The sequence below is a fragment of the Calonectris borealis genome, chromosome 25 (genome assembly GCF_964195595.1).
Source record: "Calonectris borealis chromosome 25, bCalBor7.hap1.2, whole genome shotgun sequence".
NCBI lineage: Eukaryota > Metazoa > Chordata > Aves > Procellariiformes > Procellariidae > Calonectris > Calonectris borealis.
This window is the reverse complement of record NC_134336.1, coordinates 6,212,046-6,239,210: the sequence shown is the minus strand read 5'-3', so window position 1 is coordinate 6,239,210 and position 27,165 is coordinate 6,212,046. Positions and strand designations below refer to the sequence as shown.

The following is a 27,165-nucleotide window of genomic DNA, read 5'->3' as shown; positions in this document are numbered from 1 at the left end:
GGAAGGAAGTTGAGCTGCGCTGCTCGCTTCGCTTTTCAGTGGGGCGGTTGCTGCAAATTCAACCTCATTAACTCACAGCTGTGCAGAGGGATCTGAAAATGAGTGCCCAAACAACGACTGAGCCCCCCAAATGTTGCTTCTTCAACATCAAGACAGCAACAGTCGCTCTAGGGATCTTCCACATGGTAAGTTACAGGACGGAAAGGGGGGACAGGGAGAGGGAGACAAGAAAAGAGAGGCGGAGGTGTAATCTTTGCAGAAGGTGTAATCTTTGCAGCTCACAAGGTTTCCTGACTGTTGACTTTTCTGTGTTCCCAAAAGAGAAAACCCAATTATTTAAGAGGGATGGACAAAAGAGGAGAAGGTGGCAGGGCTAGGGGGGGACAGGAAGAGACTTATTGTATTGGGAGGTTTTTTTAACTATTTTTTTCCCTGGCTTTACCAATTGGAGCTCATAGAAATTCACTTTGCTTCCTGTTTTTCCCTTGCAGCTTAATGCAGGAGCTCTTACCCCTGCAGGGGTGTGTAGCTCGGCCAGGGCTCAGCATGGCTACTTGGACCTGTTGGTTAGAAACTGGTCAGCACAGTGGCAATGGAAACTGTGGGAGTGCTGAAATTATGGGTCACTGGAGGGAGGAGGGATTTAGGTCCCAGGCAAGCAAAGGGCGGGTGGGCAAAGCTGCCTCATTGCTCTCTCTACAGCCAGTTGGACATTATACGCACCGTTTTGGTTTCCATTTTGATCCGTGGCTGTGTTCAGCTGCCAGGCAGCTGGCATAACTTCCCCGGGGGTGGTCACAGATGGCAGCGAGCAGCGGCGGCAGAGCCTGGGGGGACGTTTCTTCCCCACTGCCTGGTTGCACAGAGGTGCTTTCAGGTGGCTTTAAGTCATACTGAGGATGTGGTTTCTCGCACTGCAGAGGCAGTTAAAATAATCCCATCTGTTGTACTCGCTGTGCACAGTCACGGGTTGGGAGCCTGCAGGGTGATAACGGTTAACGGGGGGTCTTAACCCCCTCCTTGAACAAGAGAAGTGGAGTGAGGGGAGCTGCAGCCTGCAAATATGTGCTGGGCATGGCAGCTGAGGCAGCCGTGCCACACATGGGAAGGCCATGTCATGGTCCCCCTGCAGCACCAGTCTGCTTTCCTGGGGCAGCAGGAGCAGTCCAAGCAATCCTCACTGCACCATAGCCCCCTCCTCACTCACACAAAGCCAAGACAGCGGTCTGACGTGCTGGTTTAATGGTTTTGACTTCCACGACACCATTCCTGCATACATTGGTGGAGGATTCAACTCATGAAATGAAAGGCAAAAAAATCTGGAGATCGGTTTAGTTGCTTTTTTGGATAGTAAGATAAAGGGAAAGCATTAGGAGAATTATAGGATTTTAAAAACACGCCAAGAGCAGCAGCACTGTGGGCTGCTGGAGGCAGCGAGTGAGGGGGGTGGCTGCGCCTGGGCGCAGCGCAGCACCTCTGCACCTCCCTGCTTTGGGGCAGGAGATGGTCCCGTGCCAGCCCACAGCAGGAGAGCAGAGAAACTTGGGTCTACACCACATCTTCATGCAATGTAACTGCCAGCATCTTTCCCCTGGCATTACTTGAAAGCCAGGTGCTGTAGTGGCATTTCCATGCCACATTTTAATCATTCGGGGATCTCAAAAACATTATGAGATCGGTTAAAAGAATCATGCAATTTTATAACCTCTTTTGCCTTCTGCTTTTTGAGTATCTACAAGGCTACTTGTCTTTTTGCCACAAGCTCAAAGCTTATAATCTCACCGCTTTAATGAAAAAGAAATTGCTGCATTTCTTGTGCATTCTCATGACCCCAAGACACAAAAATTGAAACATATGAAAGTTGAGAGTTTGCAGCAGAGCACAAGCAATTTCTGACAACCAATTAAACATATAGCCATCACAGAGGGATAGTCATGAACTGTTTAGAAACAGGACCCTTGTAGGAAGTATAGCCAAGATCTGAAGAGGAGCTGGCAAAATTAAAGGTCTGTGCAAAGGTGGGAAACACAAGACAGGGAACTACAACACATTTTCCTCAGAGGGCTACGAGCACGCCGTGCGACGTGAGCTATCTGTTATCAGTGGTGAAACAGAGGTACAGAAAACGAATTTTTTTTCCTGGCTGGGAGGATGAATCATAAAAAAGCCTCCTTTGTCTTTCTCAGAAGTCAACAAATGCTTTGAACTGAGGCACATTTTTCTCCTATGTGTTTCACCATGATGCCACTGATAACAACAGAGATTCCTGATTTGCACCAGTGCGTGATGGAAGAGAGCGATACACTACCTCTCGGTGCTGGTGACTAACAGGGAAAACTTAATTACCAGTGACATCACATGAAAAATGCGTTATTTCAAAAAAGGTTTGTGGGTCTCTTGTAGACACCAGGTGAGCTTTGAATAGCAAAAGGCAGAGAGCCTTGGAATGAGCCTTCACGGTGCTCAGGGGAAAGAGTTTGCAGAAGAGGTTCAAAGGTCCACTGAGGGCAGGCAAGAGAAGTTGCATTTCTTTGCAAAATGGCAAAGGCAGAAGTCATAAGACAGATGCCCAGAGTCAGCCCCAAAGTCTGGCAGCCTCCCAGACTGTCTCCGACAGCAGCCAGCTGCTTAGAGAAGAAGGTATTGGAAGCAGGATAGGTACCAGGCGATCCCCGCCCTGTGCATCCTCCGCAGTCAGTACGTCAGAGACTTCTTGAGCTTGAGGTTACATGAAAACTATCATGTTTACTACTGTTGTGTTTAATAATCTCCAGCTCTGTTCTGCTCATGTTTCCTTTTCAATCATTTCTTTTCCATGTTTGACAAATTCTAGTGTAACAGGGCTCTCTATGAGCAGAGGCGGTTTCATACACAGTCTTTTTTATTGCTGTGAATGTTATCCCTCTCCTGACTGTTAGCAGTGGAGACATGGTTCAAAACAGAAATTATGTGTAGTATACTTAGTTGTAGTTTGTACCTTATCCTATATAAATAAAAGGATCGGTATCTGCGACAAAACACTTAGATTCTCTGCATAGCTAACTGAAAGAGGGTAAAGGACTGATCCTGGGCCCTGAAGCCAAGGGGTGCTGCCTGGCTTGGGGTCAGCCCCTTCTGGAGCAGATCGGTCTTGAAGAAAAGTGGTTGGAGTGTTCAAACCAGAGCCAGGGAGCAAGCTAAGTATGGCAGTATGGGCAATCAGGGGTCTAGTGCTGGAGCTACCCATTGACCCTCTTTCATGTGGGACAAGTCTGCGTTGAGTATGAATGTGACTCTGAGACCATTTTTAAAACAAACAGACTTGCCCGTCACCCACAGCATGTCTTAAGCACATTCACAGGAAAGGTCTTAGCAGTAATAACTCCACCTGATATTTTAATGAGGACCAAACACTCACATTGCAGTCAAAGCCACCTGTATGTGTCCCCCCTTTCTGCTCTGCTAGGGCATTATTTGGCTTCACCCTGCACCTGACAAATCATGAGCAACATGAACTCACCGTGGGATCTCACAATGATTTTGAAGAGGATGCTGCAGAGCCACAGCTGAGTCCTTGTTTTGCTCTCCCTCTGCCCACACTGGTAGTCCCCAGTGGCAAGGCCGCCTGGGTAGGAAGCATCCCCGTGTCTCTAAATGACAGCTCTTGTGCAGTTCAACCACTATCGCAGTTACCAGCTGGATGTGGCTAGTGGTCAGGAGGGTTTGGGGTCACCCTCTGAAAGTTTGTGGCGCAACATTGCAAAACCGGAAGAGTAATTACCATAATTATGTAAAAATAAAAAAAATATGTACAAGCGTGCTGTACAAGATCAATGCAGGGCATGTGGTGCCAGGGAGCATTAGCATCTAACATGTAACTTGGGTTTAGACTAAGGAGCCGGAGATGCTCTTGAAGACGGAGGTTGACCCAGTAATGGGTATGGGAAATGGACAGGGGCAGCCCGAGCCCTCAGCTCTTCAACCCTGCTGCTGCTGGCTCCTGACAGAGTGACCGTCACTGCAACACCAGAGCCTCTAACTCCCCAGGCCTCTGCAGGTCCCAGTGTGTCTGTACCTACTGTATCATGGCAGTGGGTTTCTTTTACACAGAACCCCTTGGGAAACAGTTTGATATTTGGAGAAGATTGTCTTGTCTTACTGCTTTAAAAGATAACACAGAATAGCAAATATTTTTTCCCTACCTCTTCTCCGCCGTTTTGATCATGTAGCTGCAGCTGGGCAGAGGGAGGGAAAAAGAAAAGGGGATTTATAACTCAGCAGTGACTTGGGTGATTTGCTATATCAATTCTGTTGGTTTGTATCAGTATAAATTATTGCTGTGAGTCGTAGTGATGAATCATAGTGATGATGGGTGATAACAATGCCATCAAACACAAGCTCTCAGGCTTTGTGGCAATGTCTTGTCCTCCTATAAATTAGATTTGTCTCACTGCTGATCTCTCCATAGACAGTTGAAATAAATCGTGGGCATTCTCAAACAAACGGGGAAGAAGGAGGAGGGGAACGAGGAGGGGACAGGGTTGTGTGATTAGCAAAGCTTCACTGGTGTTGTGAGGTGCCTTGCAGGTGACTTTCTGTCGTGCCAGCAACGAAGCACCACCCCGCTGCTCGCTCACTCTCCCCGGTGGGATGGGGGAGAGAATCGGAAGAGTAAAAGTGAGAAAACTCGTGGGTTGAGATAAAGACAGTTCAATAGGTGAAGCAAAAGCCGCCACACAAGCAAAGCAAAACACGGAATTCATTCACTCCTTCCCACCGCAGGCAGGTGTTCAGCCATCTCCAGGAAAGCAGGGCTCCATCACGCGTAACGGTGACTTGGGAAGACAAACGCCATCACCCCGAACGTCCCCCCTTCCTTCTTCTTCCCCCAGGTTTACATGCTGAGCACGACATCCTATGGTATGGAATATCCCTTGGGTCAGTTGGGGTCAGCTGTCCCAGCTGTGTCCCCTCCCAACTCCTTGTGCCCCCCCAGCCTCCTCGCTGGTGGGGTGGGGTGAGGAGCAGAAGAGGCCTTTACTCTGTGTAAGCACTGCTCAGCAGGAACTAAACCACCTCTGTATTATCAACACTGTTTTCAACACAAATCCAAAACATAACCCCATACCAGCTGCTATGAAGAAAATTGACTCTATCCCAGCCAAAACCAGCACACTTTCAAAGAAAGCATGGAGGAATTTGTCCTTCTGCTTATCGGCTCCTTCCAGGCATGAAGAAGCTCAAGTTACTTGACATTAGCTTCAAGAACAAGGCCGGCAAATTGCTTCTGGGCATACAGCATGGGCAGAAAACCTGCAATTCATTTGCTACTCATCCTTGATTAGAGCCGAAGGAGGTCTTAGAAAGCAACATGTCTGCAGCCTGGTCTGGCCTCCATCACAGCCAAGCTCTTCTCTTTGCCAGCTCTTTAACTCAAGGAGTAGAGTCTCATCTCTGGGACCTTCCCCAGGTCCAGTCCTCATCTGTGGACATGACTCTTGTTGGTACAGAGCTGCAATTCATTGCACCTTCACCAGGCTGTGGCTGACCTGAGATGTTCAGTAGAACCTGCGCTGCTCCCTCATCCTCCTGCAGCATCTCTGTTGCACAAACAAGAAGGAGGCAGCAGGAAGGAAAAAGATGAAATGTTTTGAAAGGAAACCAAATGGGAGCTAAAAACACCCCTCACTTCATCCTACCACTTTTAAATTAAGGGAAGAACAGGCGAAGCACTGAAAGTATGGCATTTATATGTGGTGCTATTTGCCTTCAAAGTGCTGGGTGTCACCTGCTTGCGTGCACTGCTGTCAGAAACCTTCACAGCACCCCAATGCACTGTTGGAGCAGCATGTCACTGTCCCCATTGACCCCTGTTCATTATGGCTTCAAGCTCTTCTTGCAGAAACGCTGGGTGTGAAAAAAAAAAGGGGCAGCCGTGACACCAAGGCCATGTGCATAAAGATAAATTACTTGGAGATTAGTCAAGCTGCACATATTTCAGAAAAAAAAGGCACATGACACAACCTCTAACAGCACTTTAACCCTACTGCAGCTGCAGCAAAATTATTCACCAGGGAATGGGGGCTGCGTGCGTCATGCTGTTAAAATTCTGACTTGCAAGATACCCCAATTTAGCAGCCTCGGTTTAACGATCGGCTCTACCTCAGTCCTGCACTATTTGAGTAAGTCACTTCATTTCCTGGTGTTACAAACCTTTTACCAAGAAACTTGAAGCACTCCTTTTAAACCAAGGCAGCAATAAGATGAGAGGTGTCCTCCAAAAGTTGCAGCTGTAGGAGATAAAATAAAAAGGGCTGGGAGACTGCAGCACACCAAGTGAGCTGCGAATTGAGCGCTGGGAGGTGAAATTTCGTATTTTAAGCCTGCCTCTTTTTTGTCATGACATAGCAATAAGAAAGGGAACTGGATGCTTGTCTGAGCAGTCCTGCCTGTCTGAAATAGGAACCTTTTGGTTTCTTCTGGAGCTGAAGGGTGAATCTCAAGTGAGAATATATACACCCTTGCCGAGCAAGTGTGCCAGGCAGACACCACATCAATCTCTCTCTACCTTCTTCTCAAATTGAGGCAAGCAGCCCACTGTAGAGGTTTCATCAGCTTGTACGTACATTCTCTGGAAGAATAAATGAGATTGTCACATGCTAGGCAGCAGCGTGTCAAACCCAAAGTCAGGTGATGGAGAGGTATCCTGGTCCTCACACGGCACTTGTGAAGGAGAGGCGAGGGAAAGGCGTGCAGATCATCGTCTGTTTTATCTTGCTGCAGTTCAGTGGCTTGTTCTTTCTATGCAAAAGCTCTTTTAAATGGAAAGTTTAAACCAACTTTCACTTTAAAAGTCTTCTCCTTAATCTTTCAGGTTGGGCTTGGGTTTTCTATCTGACATATACTTATTTTATGTGACTGCAGTTGGTCTGGTTGTGTGGTTTGTTTCAACACTTGCAAGGAAACCAGGAACTCTTTTGCTCTACTGTTCCCCTCTGATAGACATTAGAGATGGTTCTTCGTACTGAAGTTTAGGCTCTGGCTCTGCTCTGGCTATAAATCCATCTGGGATGGGAGCGTTTGGGATTTGATGTCCTGCGTTCACTCACTTGTCTTTCAGGAATGAAACTGATGTTTAGGGCCCAGGTCATCCATTTTGCTCAGGCCTCCATTTAACAGAAACTTGAAAAGGCAATTTCTTCCTATATTTCCCATGTTGACATTTGAGGGATTTGACCAACAGTAGCAATAAGGGAAGCGAAATCTCTTCGGGAGCATGTACATGAAACCTCTCAGACAAGTTAGGGCACTTGAGGTCAGCATGTGATCTCCACGTGCAGTTAGTTAAGAGATCCTTTACATCCCAGGAGAGACCATCAAGTATAAAGAAACGTCAGATCGATGCAATTTCATCCTTGACAAGGTTCAGTGCTTCCATGGGACTTCAAACACTGTTACATTAAACTGAATTCCTGTTAACTTTCTTGTGTCCCCATGTAATGAGATCTAGATATTTCTCCTTTTCCTTTCAGCCTCATGAACAAATTGCAAAGTTCATTTACTGCATGGCAAAAAGAGGAAAAAAAGCAGTGTGTCTCATGTAGCTATTGAACAATCTGATATCCGACAGGCCAGGAGAAAACATGACACATCCTTTCTTTCAATACAGACTCTAAACAGTATTTTAAATTCAGAGGGAAGGCTAGCAGTGGGAGACAGGGTCCCAGTCCCCACTGCAGCAAGAGTGTGGCTTGGTGGACACTCACTCTAGAAGCAAAGGGCTCTGGGGGATGTGCTACAGCTCTTCTGGAAACTGCACTTGCAGCTTGTAGCACAGAAAGTTGTTGAATTTGGTTTTGAAGATAGTTTCTAGGTCTCCTGCAGCTAACGCAAGACAGTGGGAGAGTCTGCATTCAGTTCCTGTGTCTGGTGCTTGACATCCCACCCAGCCTTGCTTCCCCATCTCAGGGCAATGCAAAGTCTTTCTTTCCATGCCTCTTTGTTTTGTTTGCTTGCAATGTCAGCCCTAGCACATCTGACTATACATTACATCATTACCTGAACTCTGCCTGGATCTTGCATGGCATCTCCAGCCACTGCTCTGCAAAAGACAAAAAATATTATTTCTTCTGCTCGCTTGCAGTTAGGTTTGTCTCATCTCCCAGCAGTTGCTGGTTTGTGCTGTTTCCCATACACGAAGTTTGCAAACACGAGCACAGACCACAAGGGTTCTGGTTCCTCCTCGCCTACATCACTTCTTTAAGCGGTTGTTGAAATGAAAGTCTGCTATAGCTATTGTCGAAAACTTGTTTCAGCTATACGGTACCCGAGCTTGTGTTGATCTTGGTGGTAGATACAAACTTGCTTCCTGCATCAGTGTGGAGTTCTGGTGACGCACAGACAGAAGTTGTGCAGTCCTGATAAAATGGCTTCTGTCATTCACCTCTTCACGACGACGGCTTTTTTGTTGATGGTACTTTTGTAGATGGGTCCTGTCCCTGGAGAATAGTCTGCAGAATGGGTGCTCCCAATGCTGGACCCAGTGTTGGTGGGGTGAAGATGGAGAGTGATATTTGCACAGGTTTCTCCATTGTTTGCACACCTCAGGATTTCCTCTCCTGCAGACTGAGTTCTGACATCTCCAAGGAAAAATGCACCACGCATGATGGTCCCTGCATTTCTCCTGGTCTGACTCCTGCTCTCTGCTCTCAGGCTGTGCCCTGTTATCGGGGCAAAAGGTCCTCCTGGACAGGGGTAAAGCTCAGGCAGAGAAGAAGTGGCAGCTCTTTGCACAGCAGCAGAGAGATCAGAGAGCTTGTCCAGACAGTGAGACGCAGCTGCAGGGTGACAAGCCCGTGTTTCCTGCAACCTCGGGGAACATAGCAGCAGGTTTCCTCCCCAACCACCCACGCTGTTAAGCCAATTTTAAAATAACACAACACACACTATGCTGCTTTTGGAAAGTGCAGCTGTAGGTATAGGCTGTAGGACTGGCAGACCATGCTGTGCTCCAGCTTGCTACAACCTAAAAATGCAGAAGAAATGAAAGACCTACCAAGCATAGGGGAGGACAGCAGGGATTGGAGAACGAGGAAGAAAGCAATGAACAAGATGGGGTGCATGGTGGAGTCAGAAATGTGCCGCCTCACTATACAGTGCTGAAACTGTCAGTAAGGTGACGAAGGAGCAATAAATGGCATCAGAGTGGTCCTTTACCCCAAGAGGCGTTACTTGCTCTGACAACACTCTGGGCAGTGACTGATGCTCCGTTGTGGCCTTGGAATTCTTGTTCTCAGATCTGCAACAAGTTTGGTCCCCTTGGCATGTGCTGTCTGTAGCATACACACTGGCAGGGTGGGATTGTCCCCAGGAGGGATGTGGTGGGGTGTCTGGTCTTGTGGCTACTCGTTTCCTAGTTTTACTTGCATGGAAATACCCTGGACCTGCTGTCTGAGGTGCTCCATGGACCTTATGGAGGTCTTCTGCAGCCCTAGTGCCCCCCATAGGCCTCTCCCTAACCTGGGGGTTTAGAAATTGATCTTTTGCTGCAAATCATCACTGTTTGGATACAGAATTTCAGTGCTAGGACTGAGACCACAGATCTAGACGTCACTCCATCTCACGGATTGCTAAACTCAGAATGGGGTGAACCATGGAGTTTAGGGTTTGATAGTCCAACTCAGAAACTTGGTGGGGAAGGGAGAGGAAATTGTTTTGATTCAATGTGAAAAAAGCACATCTGGAGATTTTTCTCAAATAAATAAAAGAAGGAAAATGATATTTTTGTCAATGAAGTAGTATAGCTAGACTTACAGAGAGATCTTTATTCTTTTTGCATTTCTTTTTACACTTTAAAAGACTATTGCTATATTTAGCTCAATTCTGAAGCAAAATGCAATTTCAAAATGTAAAGCCCGGACTTTCTGGATAAAAAAATGTTGAAACAAAACTCATTAACTTTGTAATTCCTCCATCCTCCTTCAGAAGCTGGCAGAAAAAGACAGTTAAACCCAATAATAAACTGATAACTTTTGCTTCAATATTTCCTTGTACAGGATTTTAAACCCTTCATGACTGTCTCAGTTAGAGACCCATCCTGCATTAAGGACTGTGGCCATTGCGTGCTCCCTGGAAACAAATTTGCTGATAGGAAGTTGGCCCAGAGCCCACTGAATTGTGTCTTTTGCTTTTGTGCTCCTAGGTTATGAGCGTTTTGCTGCTGATTGAGTACTCCCTGGAGGTGGCGAGCGGGAGAGGCTTTTGCAAAGACCTGGACAAAGATTACTACAGAATTGGTAGGTCACCAGGATGCTGGAAAGCAGCAGAAGTCTGTGGGGTTAAGAAGGAGCCCAAGATCCTGCATTGGTCCCGGTCCCTCTTTCTTCTTCGTCAAAGAAAATTAGAAACTTCTATTCAGAGCAGAAGGGCCAAAAGCTCAGACCCAGAGAAAAAAGTTAGGCTCTAAATGCACGGATTTTGGTTTAGGCCACAGCTGTGTTGGCTTTTTGGAGCCCAATGTGGAGCCCAGTGAAGTTGTCTTTATTTCAGTGGGTATGGCCCTCAGTCCAAACTCTGCAGTACCCCCATACTCCTCCAGCCTTTCCACTCCCTCTGCAATACATTTTACATTAATCTGACAATCCTGCTTTCATTTAAGCCTTACACACACTGTTGACTCCCTTCACATGTTGGGCATTTTCCAGGAAAACACTGAACTGTCTGACCAGCTCCTCAATGGACCTAGTCTGGCCAGTGACCTCGGCATCCTGGAGTGGGGAGAAATAACAACCCCACACTACATCCCATGGGTGTGTGGGCTACCTGATGTTGCCACCAATACCCTGCCCTCTCTGCCGTGAAGCCATCCTTTTCTCAACGTCCATCATGCCATGCAGGGGTCTCCTACCTCACAGTTGAAGGCACTTCAGAGTGCCACACCAGCCCATGTCGCTTTTCCCCCTCTCCCTTTGGCCCCCATCCCCAGATGTTCCCAACCACTGGTTCTTGCAGAATTGGTTGTCTGGAAGAAGCAGCCAGGCTGTTTTGTATCCCACAAATAGTCACAAGTCAATGCAATTGAATTCCTTGAACTAGGAAGGATCTAGCTTGGCTTTCAGAGACCTGACAGATTTCTCATGTGGGATGCCATTTAAAAGAAAATAACTCCCCGAACCTCAAACATTACTTAACCAGGCTAATTTTGCATGAAGGTGTTTGGAAGCAACAAACGCAGGGTGCTTTTTCCTTTTCTTAGTCACTCTTCGGTGTAAAACCACAAGTTGAGATAACCCTTCTCTGCTGTGTGCAGAAAGACGGAAACCAGACTCCCACACCCTGCATTGTCTCTCCCTGCGGAGAAGACTCATAGTTAGAGAAAAATGCAACCCGCAGCAGCAAGGACTTGCCTGTTCCCTGCTTTTCCATTGTCTCCTTCCCCAAGCTGCAAGCATGCACGGAGAGGCCCCCTGTAAGTGGAGAAAAAGTTGTCAAGTACAGCAGATTCCTGCACATCCCAAACTCACTTGTCCCCAGGGTAGGAGTCGGACACAGTGGAAAGCACCAAAAAAAGGCATAGTCACTGTCTGGGTGAGGTCATTGCTAACAGACGGGTTCATATTTTTCAAAAGAGCCTAGCTGGGTTTTAGGAGGCACCACTGTGATCCGCCAAGGCTGTTTTGAAAGGCATCAACAGTGAGCAGAAGATGGAAATTTGGGCGAGTCCTGCTAATAGGACACCCAGCAAGGGTCGGCTGGTTCTCATCTTTCACACAGGGCGTTATTTCCAAAGTAGTCCAGTCTGGGTGGGTTGGAGGCTACTTTCCTTAGCTGTGGTCCACACAGGCTCCTCTGGAGCTGTGGCTCAACTCAACAGCCAATGTAGACTTGCATGATGACTTCTTTGGAAAACGCTTTCTGCAGAGCTTTCCCATTAGGGCAACAGGCTCTAAAACCCGGCTGTTTTCCAGGTGGCTGGGATCAGCACTACATAGGTGGGAGAATCCCGTTTTCCATTTCTGTAATATATGTTTCTAGTTTTAATTTTACGGATACAAACCGAAGAACATAATGCAGGTGTGACCTTAAGGTCTGCCTCCCTTTTTTGGGTTTGGGTTTTTTTTGTTGTTGTTGATTTTTGGTTTGTCTGTGTTTGTTTTGGTGTACCTGGCTTGGACATGGGCACAGTTGGAAATATTTTTTCCTGATGGTAGAGTACGCACATGCATTCTGAACTGCTGAAAACTGAACATGGTATTTGCAGATCAGAATACTTTCCCACAGATACAGTTATATAAAAATGACAATTGTTTTTCATTATTTTTTGCAGAAAGATCATCCGAGGCCAGTAATTTTTACTTTTCGTCAAGTATCTAAGTAAAATATTCTTTAAAGAAAAAGAGACAAATCGTTGAGACAGATTTTTCAGATAATTTCCATACAAAATCATTATATGCTTTCTAAGCAAGACGTGCATTTCTGCAAATCTGGAGGGTTTTCTTTAAGAATAGAACCATTCCGAGTGAAATTGGCCCTGTTTTTAGCAACCCCCCCTCTTCCCACACAATCAAAATGACAGGTCTTCCCCCTCCCCCTCTTCTACTGCCTCCTACACAAAAAGGAACATTTTATAATGAAATCCCCAGCACTTCCACTTGGCTTCTCTTCCCAAGTATTTCAAAGGCCTCTGCTTGGGAGATTGTGAGTGTTTTCTGATTATAGTTGGAATAAACACAGTGCAACCCTTCTATTTCCAGAAACTAGCAGGGAAGCAATAGAGCAAAGCAGTACAAAAAGTTCAATTTGATTTCAAAACCCAGATGGAAGAGTTGGAGAACAATTTGGGGAGAGGTTCTGCCGATGCCCTCAGCATCTGCTGCTCTATTTGTAGATCCTGCCAGATTAAAGCACGTCTTAGAATATATAACGCTAACGCTGTAGTTATGGCCCATGAATATAAACAAGGCAAGGTTTATGGGAAAACGCTTTTCACATGATACAGTAGGAAAAATACATATAGGAGTTCTTTATAAGGAATCAGAGCGCTCTCAAGATTTCTCAGCAGTTTTGTTTTGCTGTCTTAAAAAGAGGGGCTGGGATGGGCCTCGGCTTCCATAGGTATGGTCAGGGAGGGGAAGGAGAATGGGGATTGTTGCAGGTTTTTGTGATTGCCATGGGAAGGGTGACTGGGTCAGCTGCCCTTAGAAGAGGGATGCTCTGTCCCTTGCAGCCTGCTACTCCTTGCTGTCTTGGCTTACAAAATGCCACAGGCAGTACAGGACCAAGAGCGCTCCTCTGAAATCTGTTTTTCAATGAAAGTCGACCAAGAAATTAATATAAGACATGCTGAAAATGTTGGATTAAAATGGGAAGACAACCCAGGTTCTTCTTTGTCTTTGGGAGCCTTGAAAATAATTTTCCCACACCTAGTGTGGTCAATGACAGGATGTTGGCTAATCTAAAGTAGGTCTAAATTTACTACCCAACTAATATTTAAGAAATAACACAAGATTAATTTGGCCAGGCAGAGGGAAGGGGAGACAAACTTTGTTATATGGTGATTTGGGCCATTCAGTTGCAGTTTGGAAGAATTAGGTTCACATCTCTATGCTCTATCTCACGTACAGCAGAAATTTGGATGTGCATTTCCCATGCAGCCTCCTCCATTTCCAGTCAATTAGAAATCTTATTCTGGAGCTGAGAAGCCTTCCTAGCAAAATTCTTCTTGGCAGTACTTCATTCCTGAAAGCATATAAGCTTTGGCAGACTAGCTTAGCTTTTCCTGCTGGAAAAATAAAACCAAAAAGCAATCCCCCCAAAACATTTCAATTAAAACCTCCTTACCAGTTCTAAGCTGCTAACACAAATGGTTTTCTGCCTTGAAAAGGTTACACCCCACTGCTTGCCATAGGTCAGATCTTTAGGATGTCTTCAATTCATGCCTATGTACAGTCTGAGTGTTAATCACTTTTATTTTTCATTAATGACTATAAAAATTGAGGCTGTGGACAAAGTTTAACTGGAAAAGTTGTTTCAATTTCTGTCCAGTCAGCCAAGAAAAATACCTCAGTTATGCCTGAAGACCTGTGTGCACAGCATATACCATATCCTATGCATACCATTTCCTATGCAGAAAATATTCCCTCCTTCTCTGATGAAAAGCAAATCCAGCTAAAGGGACTGGGAGGCTTCTTTCCCTTGTTGGTCCTGCCCATCCTTTGAATGCGGCTGTCCAGAAACAACTCCCTGCAGCTTATCAACAACACCGAATCAGACACTGCCATCCTTGACAATCTGTGAATGTAACTGTTAAACCACAGCTTTATGAGCCCTGTTTGTATTTCCCCTGGCAGCTTATTGGGCCATAAAATAGAAAGGGGTTTCTCTGCATTCATGGGAAATATTAGGACTCATTCAATGTCCCTCCTGGCTACATTCAGGGCAAAAACCCTGATGTGACTTTAATAAAAAATAGACATTTGGCAAATAAATGCTCTCTCTTCCTGTTGGATTGGTGGGGGGCTTTGGTACTACTTGCTAGCGTTGCAAATATCTAGTGCAGCTCTGTGGAGGCTCTGTCACACACCCCCATTCTGGTTACACCACCTCCCTAAGGAAAATGGCATTTACTTCACAGCACATCTCATTAAATTCCCTGGGATCTCTGGGAGACTCAGGTAATCTCAGAGATTTGAGTAAGAAAAAGCACAAGGAAGAGCATGTTTATTTATTTATTGCTGCTGTTTATTCCTGTATGCTTTTGGAAAAAGGTGCATCTCAAAGGGGGCAAGCTCTCACCACACTCTCTGCCAGCAATAAAGTACCACTGCCAGCATGGAGGTGGCTGTGGAACTGAAATATCCTTGTAGGTAGGATATTCTAGGGCTACAGGAGTGAAGCGGGTTTTGTGAGGAGCAACATTTCTTCCCTGCCTGATTTTGTGATCATCGAGACAGAGCAAAAGTAAGGTGGATCCCTGGAGGTTTCCAGTCCAACCTCCTGCTTGAAATAGGGCTGACTCCAAAGCTGGGGCAGCTTGCCCAGGACTTTGTCCAGTTGAGGTTTGCAGATACCCCAAAATTAGAATTCTACAACCTCTCTACATCCCTGTTCAAGACTGCATCACTTACTGTAAAATTTTTCTTCCTTTTATCTGGAATTTCCTTTATTGTAACAATTGCCTCTTGTCTTGCAATAACAGCCCTCAAAGAGCCACCGCACCTTCTACAAGGACAAACCCTGTTATTCTCTGAATACTCTGGTACTTTTTAAGGTGTTGTAGAGGAAAACAGGTTATTCCTGAGATAGGCACCCAGATGAACATTCGGGAGGAACAGAGGGGAATGATGCCCCTGTGTTTGAGATTATACAGGTGCTCAAGCTTGGTTCAAGATTCCTAAATTTTGCCCTTTTCTGAGGGTTTTTAAGTACAAAAGAGACAAACATTCATCCTACAAAGGCTAACTAAGCACGAAGGGAAATACTGAAGAGTCTTAAAAATTAACATCTTATATTTTTGGACAACAGATGCTGGGCATGGAAAGAGCCTGTTAACCACAGCAATCTGGTCTGTATGGTCTGCTGTGGCTGCAAGCGCCTCAAACCCCAGGGATCCCCAGGGATCTACTGCTGGTTCTGGAAGGTAACTTGCCACTCTGCCAGCCCTTGCAAAGTATTCCAGGTGGCATTTAATCTCTCTATAACATGTACCGCATTCCCTTCTCATGGAGGGTTTGCCCAGACAGGGCTAAGAGCCAGCAGCTACCACTATCTAAAAGGGTCACTCCTTTAGCCCATCTGCTACATGTGCTCCCACAAAGGAAGAAGTCATTTTGTTTAAGTAAAATCTTTGATTACTGACATCAGATCCATTGGTACTAAAGCATCCCTGGAACGGAGAGCTCTGCTGCCAGCAGAAAGTATAATTATATTTGTTGTGAACAAATAGGAGGCAGACAGTGTGTGGAAAGTTGTTTTCTATTGGTTTTCCTTTTCTTTCCATCCCTTTGTGTCTGTAGGGTTGCGGGCTTTTTGTTTCTTTGTTATTTTGTTCAGGGTTTTTTTGATCTAGGTTCTGCTTGGAAAATTCAGCTGGGTTCTACCGGCAATTAGCCTGCAGAAGCAATGGCCAGTTGCTCAATTAATTAGCGAGCCTGCCAAGAAAGCTGGAGCATGAGACCGTGTAGAAAGAGGTAGAAAAACACAGCTGTCTTGAATCTGAGGAAACACCGTGCTAAAAAAGATAAATCCTCTTTGGGGTAAACTTCTGATGGTTGGTTCTGGGAGGAAAACCAGGGAAAATGGCTTGAGGCAGTTTGGGGTTTAATGGGACTGGGACTGTCTCCTTTTATGGCTGTTCCTACAAAGGCTGAGTCTGTCTTGTGAGCTCTTTTTTGTTTTGAGTTTATGCTGTCCTCGTGTTAATCTTTGGTTCTTTGTGCACCAGATCACAGCCTTTTCTCTACTCTCCTGCTTCTGAAAGGTGGGTTTGATTTTCTGCCTTGAAGCTTAGGCTCTTCCCACGACCCTTTTGAGCTGCAAAGCAATTCTCCATTGCCCTCTCTGTTCTCATTCGGGGTTTGCTGGATTTGGGTTTTCTTTCTTTGCTGTTTCCTAAGACTTCTTCCTCTTCTGTGTTTCAATTCTCATTATTTTGTGGTAAACAGATCCTGCATTTGATTTTTTTTTTTTAATCAGGTTATAAATAAAAGTTATTTTCTTGTTTTGTGCCATCAAAACTCTCTTTTCCTGATGTAGGTTAAGTGTTTGTTGGATACTTTTGATCACTCCCTTAGGTCTTGAATGTCTGACACCTCCATGTGCAGCAACTCATGTAGTGCTGCTCCCTCTCTTGAGAAAAGCTATTTTTGCTTCCTTGAGGGATGCAGCCTCCTCAAAGGGTTTTTCCCTTTGAGACCCAGAAAGGAAGAGGCTTCTCATGCTCAGGGAAGGAAGCACTGGTCAGAGCTTCTTTTCAGACTAAAGGTTCCTCATCAGCAAATCTCATTTCTAGAGGACACTCAAGCGTGTTGCCAATTCCTGAGAAGATAGTAAGGGAAGTCAAAATATCTTTTGTATCAATGCATTAAATGAAATAAAATGCACTCTCTGCTAGCAGAGTAAGGATGTGACGAGTGTTACTGTTGGTGCTACCTGCCCTTGCTGCCAGATGCGGCTCAGCCCAGCTGCCAGGCAGGTCCTCTACAATCCTGGAAAGGCTCCAGAGTTTCTCAATATCGTCTTTAGTCCTTTCTTCAACTGGTATTTGTCCGTACCCACATTGCTTAGCAGAGCCTGGATGCAGTACTTGACAGTTTGCATGTGCTGCAGCTGCTGCATCTAATGGGTGCCCATCTCCTGCCAGATGTTCTGGGCAGCACTGGGTGGTAGGTCTGCCCTTCTCCAGCATGGCTCTCCCTTTGACTTGGGCTGACTGTTTGCATTTGCTCCCTCAGACAGAGTAACTGGCCAAATTATGACGTAGCTGTGACTGCTCCAATGCAAATGTTTTGTTGCTGTAAACAGCAGTGTTGGTGTTATCTGCCTGAAAAAGAGGGATGGGTTTCTCTACCTCAACATCTTTGTAAATTATTTTATTCTATTGTCAGCAAAGCTAGGAAGTAAGGACACTTTAGTGTACGCCCAAGCACTGAAATACTCCCCCACCTGCTAAAAATGTAATGTGGTACCAAAGCTACAGGCAAACACTCAAAGCTGGGAGAGATGGAGGGGCATTTTCATGGGGGAAAAATGGATAATATGGAGCAGTGAAGTATTTCAGAGTAGCTGGAATATATCAGGGATCCAACAGACCAAAGCATAATTTCTAGATTTCTTTATGAAAGCAAGTAAAAGGGGTAATGGAAAAATAGTTAGGCACTAGATTTATTTAATAGCCATGGAATAAATTGGGCAGTTGGCAGGGGGGAAAGCGAACCAGTAATCAAACATATCTGATGTTTGAGAATCATACCTATGGAAGGGATCGGTTGCTTTAAAAAAAGTCAGAAAAGTTAAAAGTTTGGCTCTTTTCTAATAAAATTAAATTTTTTATTCAAGCACTTGGGAGTTGGAGCCCCCAAACAGACTGTTGCTGTTTAAAACTCAGGTAAAGCAATAAGAAAGAAATTGGAGAGTGAGTTGGAGGAGGCACTGTGAAAGACTGTACATTATGCAGAGGCAGAAAAAGAAAGTAGCAGTGTTTTGCCTTTGGAATGAGCTGCCTTTTTTTTTTTTTTTTTTTTAAAGAAGCAAACCAACTTTACAAAAAACTTCACACTGTCTAGACTGCTACGAAGACCAAATGGACAGTGCAAGCAAGACTTTGGTAGTCATCATCGGGGCAGGCTGCAATACCAAGAGGGAAAATTGCTTCCTGTGAACTGTTCAGTAGGAAGCTACATGTATATAAGACATCACCTTGCTTCACCCAAAACAGCTGACAAAGATTACCTTCATCCCTGCAGGCAGAACTGTCTCATGTTGTTATCCTCATACATTTATTTTTAATGTGTATGTTGCATCCTACAGCTACAGAGAGTGGAGGTGAGATATTTCTGAAATTCTGTGGTCCATACCACTGGTGGGTGGTTAAAACTCATGCTTCTTGTCTGCTTGCGAATCTTGAAACCAACAAATTTCATTGTTGATTACTTTATCTGCCTTTGAGTCTCAAAATAATTTCCGACTCAGACTTATAAATCATTAGCTAAAAGCACTTTGCCTTTTTTTTTTTTTTTTTACTTCATTTTACCTTAATACTGTAACCTAGGATATTTAAAATTTCAGTCCAGGCAATTAAAGGTTTTTGGCTCCTGTGTGTCTGCTTAACCCGGTGGCTAAAGAAAGAGAAGCTTCAAAGACAGATGAAAAAGTGGGTGTAGAAAGGAAAAAAGGGTTACCTTCCAGCTGCAGGGCATTCATTCCCCCACATATACAATTCTTTCTGCCAGGTTATCACACTTTAACTCTTTCTTAGAGGTATGATTGAATTGGGACATTAGGCTCCAGCTTTTAGTAATGTGGTAATTACTTTTATTACTTTCAGCTGATGTCATCACCAGTTTCTTGTTGATCATCATGCTGTTTGTCATCAGCTTCAACCTCCTCCTTGGTGTGGTGAAGGTATGTTCTCCACAAATGACATTTAACTGCTGGCTGAGGCCTCTCTGAGTTAGGAGGTGTTAGAGGAGAGGACTAGAGGATGCTCACTGAAAATGCTGAAGTATGATCAAAAAAAGCAGATATATATCTCTGCTCTCTCACAGAGGGGGAAGGCAGCTGGTTTGCAGTCTCAGGCTCATCTGCAAGGCTGCTAACTGCCAGATTTACCAAATCTGGGTGACATTTCCAACAAGACTATTTTTCGTGTTAAGGAATGGAAATGTTATGATTTGGAAATGTTGTTTTATTGCTTCATTTCCTTGCTCTTTTGCAAGTCAGATCCTGGAGAGGAACTGTAACTCCCCTATTACACTGGGGATTTGTTTGCCATTTCAGAAGAAATGACCGTGCATTGGTGTGGGAATCCAGCTTTCTCTGTAGTGGTAAACTTTGGAGACAGCTGAACGACAACTCTGATGGGATCAAGTGCCAACGTCACACAGTGAAAATTCACAGAAACTTTCCAAGGGGGTGAAAAAAAAATCAATGTTGATGCCCTTCATTGTTTCTGAATCAATTGTTGCCACAGTATGTGGAATTAGATGCAGAAATTCCAGGAAAGTATTTATTCTTGGAGTACCTTAACATATGTCCTTTCAGGTATTGATAGCTGGTCTCATTCTCCCATTCAGAATAGAAATAACTGGCATTGCTTTTCTTTCTCAGAAGAGGGAACGTCTCCTGATCCCGTTCCTTGCTCTACAAGTCATGGACTTTCTCCTCAGCCTTCTAACAATGTTCAGTTCCTACATCCAAGTCCCAGCGATCATCTCTGTGTCCTCCATTAGCCACAGGGTAGGTAACAGCTCACTTCTGGGGGAGTCTGCTCTGTTCTCTATGAGATGGAGACCGATGCGTAATGTAGGAATAAAGGACCATTATCTTGGGCCGTGGTTCTTCATGGTGAGGTAGTTTCTATGCTGGCTGGAGACAGGATGCAATCCTTGGGGGCTAGAGGGTACGCAAGGAAAACTAGTGACAGCTGGGACATTGTTTAGTTTCCCGTGTCTGGGAATCTTCCTGTTGATTTTATTTTCCGTCTCATGGCTTTGGGGAGGTCGTTCTGGGTGTGCCCACGCTAGGAAGGGTTTGCTGGAGATAAGCTAGGAATACCACTGCTCCAGCTAGAGGCCTCTTCTGGGGAGCTTGTATAAATCAGCCCAGCAAGATGGCTCACTCATCATTTTGGCCAGTATAAGTGAATCAAATAGCTTAGGCTGTCAAAGTGAACAAAGCACAGGGCCTGTGTAAAATGTGGAAAATCTATAGAAGTGACGCAATCTTGTAATCATAACCAAATTTCTGTTCCCTGCCCTTCTTGCAGCAGGGACACTCGAAGATCCCTTTCCTGGCTCTGCAGCTGCTGGACTTCTGCCTGAGTATTCTTACTCTCTGCAGCTCTTACATGGAGGTGCCCACCTATCTCAGCCTCAAGTCTTCAGACAATGGGGTAGGTTATGAGCAAGCTCAGCTGATTTTTTTCGTGATGTGAACCCCTATGAAGTTTCTTTCAGTGGCTGTTAAGACAGAGTAAACTTTCTCTGATTTCTACAGTATACCTAGAACTGCTCTGTTTGATGACAAAAGAGGATTTTCGATGTTCTCACCAACACGGTGTTCTTGACTGACAGCTTGCTTATGCATGTGTTTCTTAAAAGTACACCTTGTTTTTCTTGTAAGAATCTTATGGATGCAAATTGCAGAGCAAAATGATTTGGATAGAGCCTGCCTGCATGCATTGAAAATGCATCAACTTTTCATCTTTATTAAACAGTCATATTTTAGTTCTCATTTAAATAGTCTTCTGAAAATCTTTGCCAAAGGAGTGTAAACAGCAGGAGGAGAAAAACATCCCTGTACTCTTTCTGATGAGGAAAGGAAGGTGGCTTGTCCCACCTTTCTGAGAGGCGGGTTGAGAAACTTGCTGAGATCTCCACCACTTTGTGTGACCCTGGTAGAGGGAACAAGTGTTCATGACTGAGACCCTCTCCCTCTTTTCGCAGGCCTTTGTGCCAGCCCTGGAGAAGTTACCAACAGAGGAATATGCCAAAGTGATGGTCACCTTCACCATTGCGTTCATTGCTGTCCTCTTCCTGAAGGTAAATGGCTGCAGGGTCTGGTGAGACTGAAATGAAGCTCTCTTTCATGGGGGATAGGAGAAATTGGTTTTACTTCTCTTTCGAATCTGCCAGGGCATTGGAAAGCCTTTGGTCTCTCCTTGGGCATAATAGCGTAGTGTCTGAGGCAGGTCTAATATTCAAATCACTGGTTTTATGCTTCTGCAGATGTGAGTTATAAAGCAAAATCTCCCTTATATTCAGCAACTGTTACTGCCCATTCATCTCTGAAAGGCTAAGATGTTTGAAAACAAATATGGGAAACTCTTCTGCTATTGTGTGCCAAAATAAATTAGATCATTAAGCAGGAGGTTAGATCTTCCACTTGGGTAAGTCGCTGTATCAGCACTGATCTAAGCAGAGCTGTGCACACTGATACCCTGAAATTTAATTAAAACCCGTGAGCTGCTAAATCCTGCTTACATCTCAGAAAACTCCACTGTGAGATGGTTTCTATTCTTCTTGCTTCAATGGATCAGAGAACAGGTTTTTCACTGAGGGGTTTCAGACCAGCTAAGAAAACCAGATCTTTCCAGGTACTTGAGCAGATTCTGTCACAGTGAAAAATGCTACTTGTTAGTTGGAAAGCATTTTTTATTCAGATTCTTCCCAGGTGGCCAGACAAACCAGTGTGGAGTGGAGAGTCTTACATGATTGCACTACAGACATGACTTTAGCATATCTTTTAATATTTGCATAAACTGCGCAGTAGGAGTGGAGATAACCCTGAAACCCAGCTGGCAGTGTGGGTCTTCAGCAGAAATCTCACTGACCTGGCAAATCGGTTGATTTGAATTTTCCACAGGTTTAGCTAGAAGACTGCTTAACTTGCAATGACTTCTTGCGCTGGAGTTTGTAGGAGGAGGGATTCAGGGAAGATAATAAAAAAAAAAATGGACAGGCACAAGTACTCTTTAGTCTACTTAACTCCCCAAAACAAGTCATTAGGAATGCCATCCTTTAAACTTAGTGACAATCCCTCCCCTCTTCCTTGTGTAGCAAAACCATTTTCATGAGAGAGTTCCTTCCAAGTGATAAAGATCTGATGAGGAACGTGGCAAAAACACGAAAAATTTTAGACCCGAAAAGGCTGTTTGGCCAATTTAGGGCCCATTGGTTTCAATTCACTGAATGCCCCCATCAAGGTAGCATCTAAATATGTTGGACTAGCCCAGGATCTTTTTGCATAAATTGACTTGCTTTATGACCCATCACAAGCATTTATTGCTCTTGCACTAAAATGTTGTTTCTGTGTAGCCGGTGCTGTTTGCCTGCCAACTTGCAATTACTGTCCCCAAAGTTATCTGCATCCCACACCATAGCATAAGTCAGCTAAAAGGTGGTCTGTCAGATGGAGAAGAGATGGGGCACCAGCCCCATTGAACACCTCTGCCAGTGACCTCATATGTGACCTGCAAGTCTTTGCTCACCCTTTTAGCAGGAAAGATTTCTCTGACAATGCTAGGGGAATGGTAACGCTCCTCTCCCTCTCTCGTACAACACGACCCTTCGCAGGGACCATGTCCTGTTGCAATGTGGAAGTCTCTCCATGCAACTTCACGGCTCCTTACCAGTGTGGTGGCTGGTTGTATGTCCACTTGTAGAGCCCCAACGGTGATATCATCAGTTGTTCAAGTCTAAGTTCCTTGGAGATGCAAAGCATTCAAAGGGCAGAGTGAGTGAAGGGGTGATGCTTACATAGCACCATTAGGGCAGTCTCCCTTGCTGATCTGCGTATCCACAAGTAATCTTTATCTCACCTCAGTGTCATAAAGCCATCCCTCACCACCACCACGGTGATAAGAATGCAGAAACCAAGGGGAATAAAACATTTCTGATGGGAAATGAAAGAAAGAGTTTAACATAATTACTTCTGAAGTAGCTCGCTTCCTGACCTCTAGGACAAGCTTCCCATCCACTTATAATGGCAACGGCTGCCAGAGAAGATTTCCCTTTTCAATTCAGTGTGGAGAAGGGTATCCTACAGTGACCCTTGGGTGTTTTGAGTTAGCCAGTAATGGGATGATCCCAAGGTCACCGGCTGCCTTTACGTAAGCTGTGTGTAGTAATGTATTCTGCTCAAACCTGCTATTGCTTGCAGCAGTCTTAACTGAAGTCAACTTCATTGAATTCGGTGCAGATACTGGGTTGGCACTGCAGCAAATTCTTCCAGAATCAAATCAAAGAAAGGATTTTTTGTTGTTGTTGTTGTATGATTTTTTTTTTTTTTAATTTAGTGGGGTTTCTTTTACAGATGAGTGGGGTTTTTTGAACAGTTTATATGATGGCTTCAGTGTCTTGCATGTTTGCTCTCTGTGTGAAGAGGCTTTTGGAAGGGGAAAGGTTTTTTGCAGTATTCCCTAAAGGTGGTCAAAGTTTGTATTTACCTTCCCATCTCTGCAAGTTTGTTTGAGAGATGGATTCCTTCAATTCAGATACTTCATTCCTTGTTCTCGTTCTTCGTCTTGGCTTTGTGTCAAGACAAACAGTCCTCATTGTTTTAGGAAATCCTAAGCTACATGGCTTGTTCTCAGGGCATATAACTCCTTATGTTCCTTTGAAAATGCCAACTGTTTTTAAAGTAGAGTCTTATGCCAATAAAAATAAGAGGCACACGACTTCGCCTCGCTGCACAGAGTAGGGAAAATATTTATTTAATATGGTATGTTTCACAGGCCTTGCTTATTTTCTTGTGCCACAATCCGTCAATCGATCCATTTTTCTCAGAAAAGCTCTATTTATTGCATCTTGTAACTCTGCGAGGTGTAAGGCAGTCTTGTCAGAAAAGTGTAACTATTGCAAGTATAGGATTTTGTTGAATGAGCTGACCTTTCAGGTCAGTCCTTGTTGACCAGGGAGCCTTGGATCTCTGGGAGGTGGATGTTGTGCCCAAGGTGCTCTTCTGAGACATGCAAACTTTGTAGCCTGCTCAGAAAAATAACATGAAACACACGCTTTCCTTTCCTACCTGATGCCATTGCATTCTCAGAAGTCTTAAGCATGTGCTTTATATTTAATGGTACTACTTGTCCTATCGACTTCCCACAGCAGTGTATTGTTCTGAATAGATGGAGTCATCACCTTTCTAGTGAAGGATCAAGAGAGACCGATTTAAGGCCCTGGGAGATAAGGTCCCAGGCTTCTACCTCCAGAGAAGAGAGTAGGACAATAGCAGGCTGATGGCAAAAGTGGAAATGCTCTTGTTGACTTGCAATGCAATGGCAGACTTCCCTTTCCCTTTCCTTTTCAGGCCTATATGTTCAAATGTGTTTTGAGCTGCTTTAAGTATATTAAAGCCAGCAAGAGAGAAGAGGTGAAAGTCGACCCACAAGCACTTGAGAAGGTGAGTAAAGGCTGCTTCAGATTCACACCAGGAAAAGGCATGGTTTAGACTGGTGAGATGCATGATGATCCTTACTTTTGCTTCTTTGGTGGTCTCAGAGATAGTTCAACCCTTCAAATGTGCATTAACAAGTACTAATAATCAGTTTCCAATTATATTATATACCTTTAACTTTACTTTTGTATAAAATCTTTCAAACTCAATGCTATCTGCAAGGAACCTGAAACTCAGGCTTCAGGCAAAGCAGATAAATGGGAATATATCACTTGTACTCTCTGATCCAGAGATGTGTTTTTAATTTTAGTTGAACTTTGGTTTCTATCCCTAATAGTGCTACCCTTGTTTAAAATTAAGTTTGTCTTCAGCTTTCACTGGATCAATGCCTGAGAGATTTGGTGCATTGCCTTTCATCTTAACAGTTTGCTAAATAATGAATATCAATGTCCTTCCTTAGATTACTGATGATCTCTTTAATAGTAGCATCCAGCTGCTCTGACACAATGGAAAGATATTGAAGACCTTCCAAAAATAAGAGATACTGTAAAGATGGATGAGAAGTAAAGAGGAAGAATATGGAATGCTAAGTGTAGGCATTTCTCTTGTTGAAACTTGGCAAATACGATGAGCCTTGTCTTGCCAGCAGTGTGTGCCCCTACTGTGCATGCATCATGGCCCTCTACAATGATCTGAGCTTAGCTTCTTTGCTTAGGCAATGAGGCTTATATTCTGGACATTAAAGAGCCTTGGTCCATTTATTGCAACCACGCTTTGGGAGAAGGAGATGGGACTGGCAGCAAAGTGGTTATAAAGTGCTGCTGACCTCTAACTCTCCTGGATTTCTGCCCTTTACGTCTTACAACCCATGTGGTTCTTCTACCCTGCTTTGAACTAGGCAGAGAAACACATCCAAGATCAAATCTACTTGAAACCCTTCATGTGATCCCCAGAGCATAACTAATGGTCTTCTCTTTCAGGCTGTGCTGCCATCGTATGAGGAAGCCTTAGAGTTGCCTTCCAAGGAATCCCCACCACCCTATGTAGCAATCTAAGCTCCACTCCACTCATGGAGGGAAGACATCTGTATTGCTGTTGGTGCCTCTTACCCCTTCTGCCAGATAGTCAACCTCATTGAGAAGTCCTTACTTTATAGCAGTATCATGCTTATTACAATCCAGCTCACTTCATGAGCCTACAAAGAGTGATGGTGAACCACTGGAGTTGGTGCCTTATTCTACACTGGCAGTTTTGACTTGGTACTACCAAGCTGCAGTGCTAATTTTAATAAACTTGGCACCAGGCACCACAGAGGTTCCCATCACTGGCCTCTGACATCTGGCTAATGTGAAATGTAGGCACTGGCCTGAACCCCTTGTCAGGCTTGCTTTATGCCAGCAAAATGCTGTTTCTCATCTGTCTCACATCTAACTCAGCAGCTGAGACATTTAGGAAGTGGAATGAGGGGAAAATGGGCAAGAACCTTTTTGCTGAGATAGTCCAACCCTGAAGCTATGCTAGCCAGCACCTTTTAATGAGGACCCTATGGGAAAGGGATCCGCAAAAAAATGAAGATTACAAATGAACTACGACGCAGCTCTCATCCTGTCTGCTTGTGATGATGATTGATAGTGTGTACTCCAGAATATACAACATGCTGGAATTGTCACGGTATTGCTCTGCCATTTTATACCTGAGTGTTTGCATTTTTTTGCTTTTTGTGTGACTTAAAAGATGAGTTTCAATTAAAAAAAAATGTTAATGGCTTCAATACCTTCCTGTCTGATTTCTGAATGGTGCTGTCCTTGCTGTCTGAAGTACGTCACAAGGAAGCAATAGTTTGCTTTCTAAAAAAATTAGTTAGCAAAAATGGTGGTTTGGCCTTAGGCCAATATTATCTCATGTGTGTCCTGCTCGCAAAGGAAAAGATGGTATTTCTAACAGCTAACCTGGCAATTTCATCTAAAAATCCAGCTTGTTCCTTCCTCTCGTACATTATCACCAGTGATAAAGATCCTGCTTTCTGTGGCACATTCACGACTGACTCTGCACAGGTCAGTCTCTGTTGGTGAATAATGTTGCTGATGACAGATGGGAGGTATCTGGAATTTAGCATCTGCTTGCCTTTTTGGATCATTGCCTGCTTTTTAAAACAACTCAGTATGAAAGTGTAATTTGCTCAGTCATAACTATTTTGGCGTCATCCACAGCGTGGACCACGAATTGGGGTCTTTGTTCTGCTCTGAAACAACACAAAACAACAAGCTTTAACGGAAGATTTGCCAAAGTGTCAATAAGAAATGTCAGTGCTGCCCCATGCTCTGCTCACTGGATGTGTGGATGAAGATAATGATGTTGGTCATATACTTTTGAGCCGGTTTTCTGAAGAGGGATGGTGATTCCCTTTCTCTGTGCTTCATCTCCCTTGTTCTGGGGACCAGGATACTCAACAACAGCCATGAAGTCCGGAAGGGTGTACCACATCTTAATGTCTCCAGTACCTTTAAACATGCTTAAAATCACTCACAAAAGTACAAACCCCTCAAATTCTTGAAGCAGAAAAGAATTATTCTG

The 27,165-nt window shown here is 44.4% G+C and overlaps 1 protein-coding gene across 1 annotated transcript; it reads left to right on the top strand.

Moving 5' to 3' along the window:
• On the top strand, positions 1-26,362 carry LAPTM5 (lysosomal protein transmembrane 5). Its single transcript, XM_075173678.1, has 8 exons — positions 1-185; positions 10,181-10,274; positions 19,022-19,098; positions 19,804-19,932; positions 20,462-20,587; positions 21,141-21,236; positions 24,505-24,597; positions 25,572-26,362. Exons 1-8 carry the CDS (start codon positions 99-101, stop codon positions 25,644-25,646), a joined length of 777 nt encoding a protein of 258 aa, XP_075029779.1. The 5' UTR covers positions 1-98; the 3' UTR covers positions 25,647-26,362.
• The last annotated feature ends 803 nt before the right edge of the window (positions 26,363-27,165 follow it).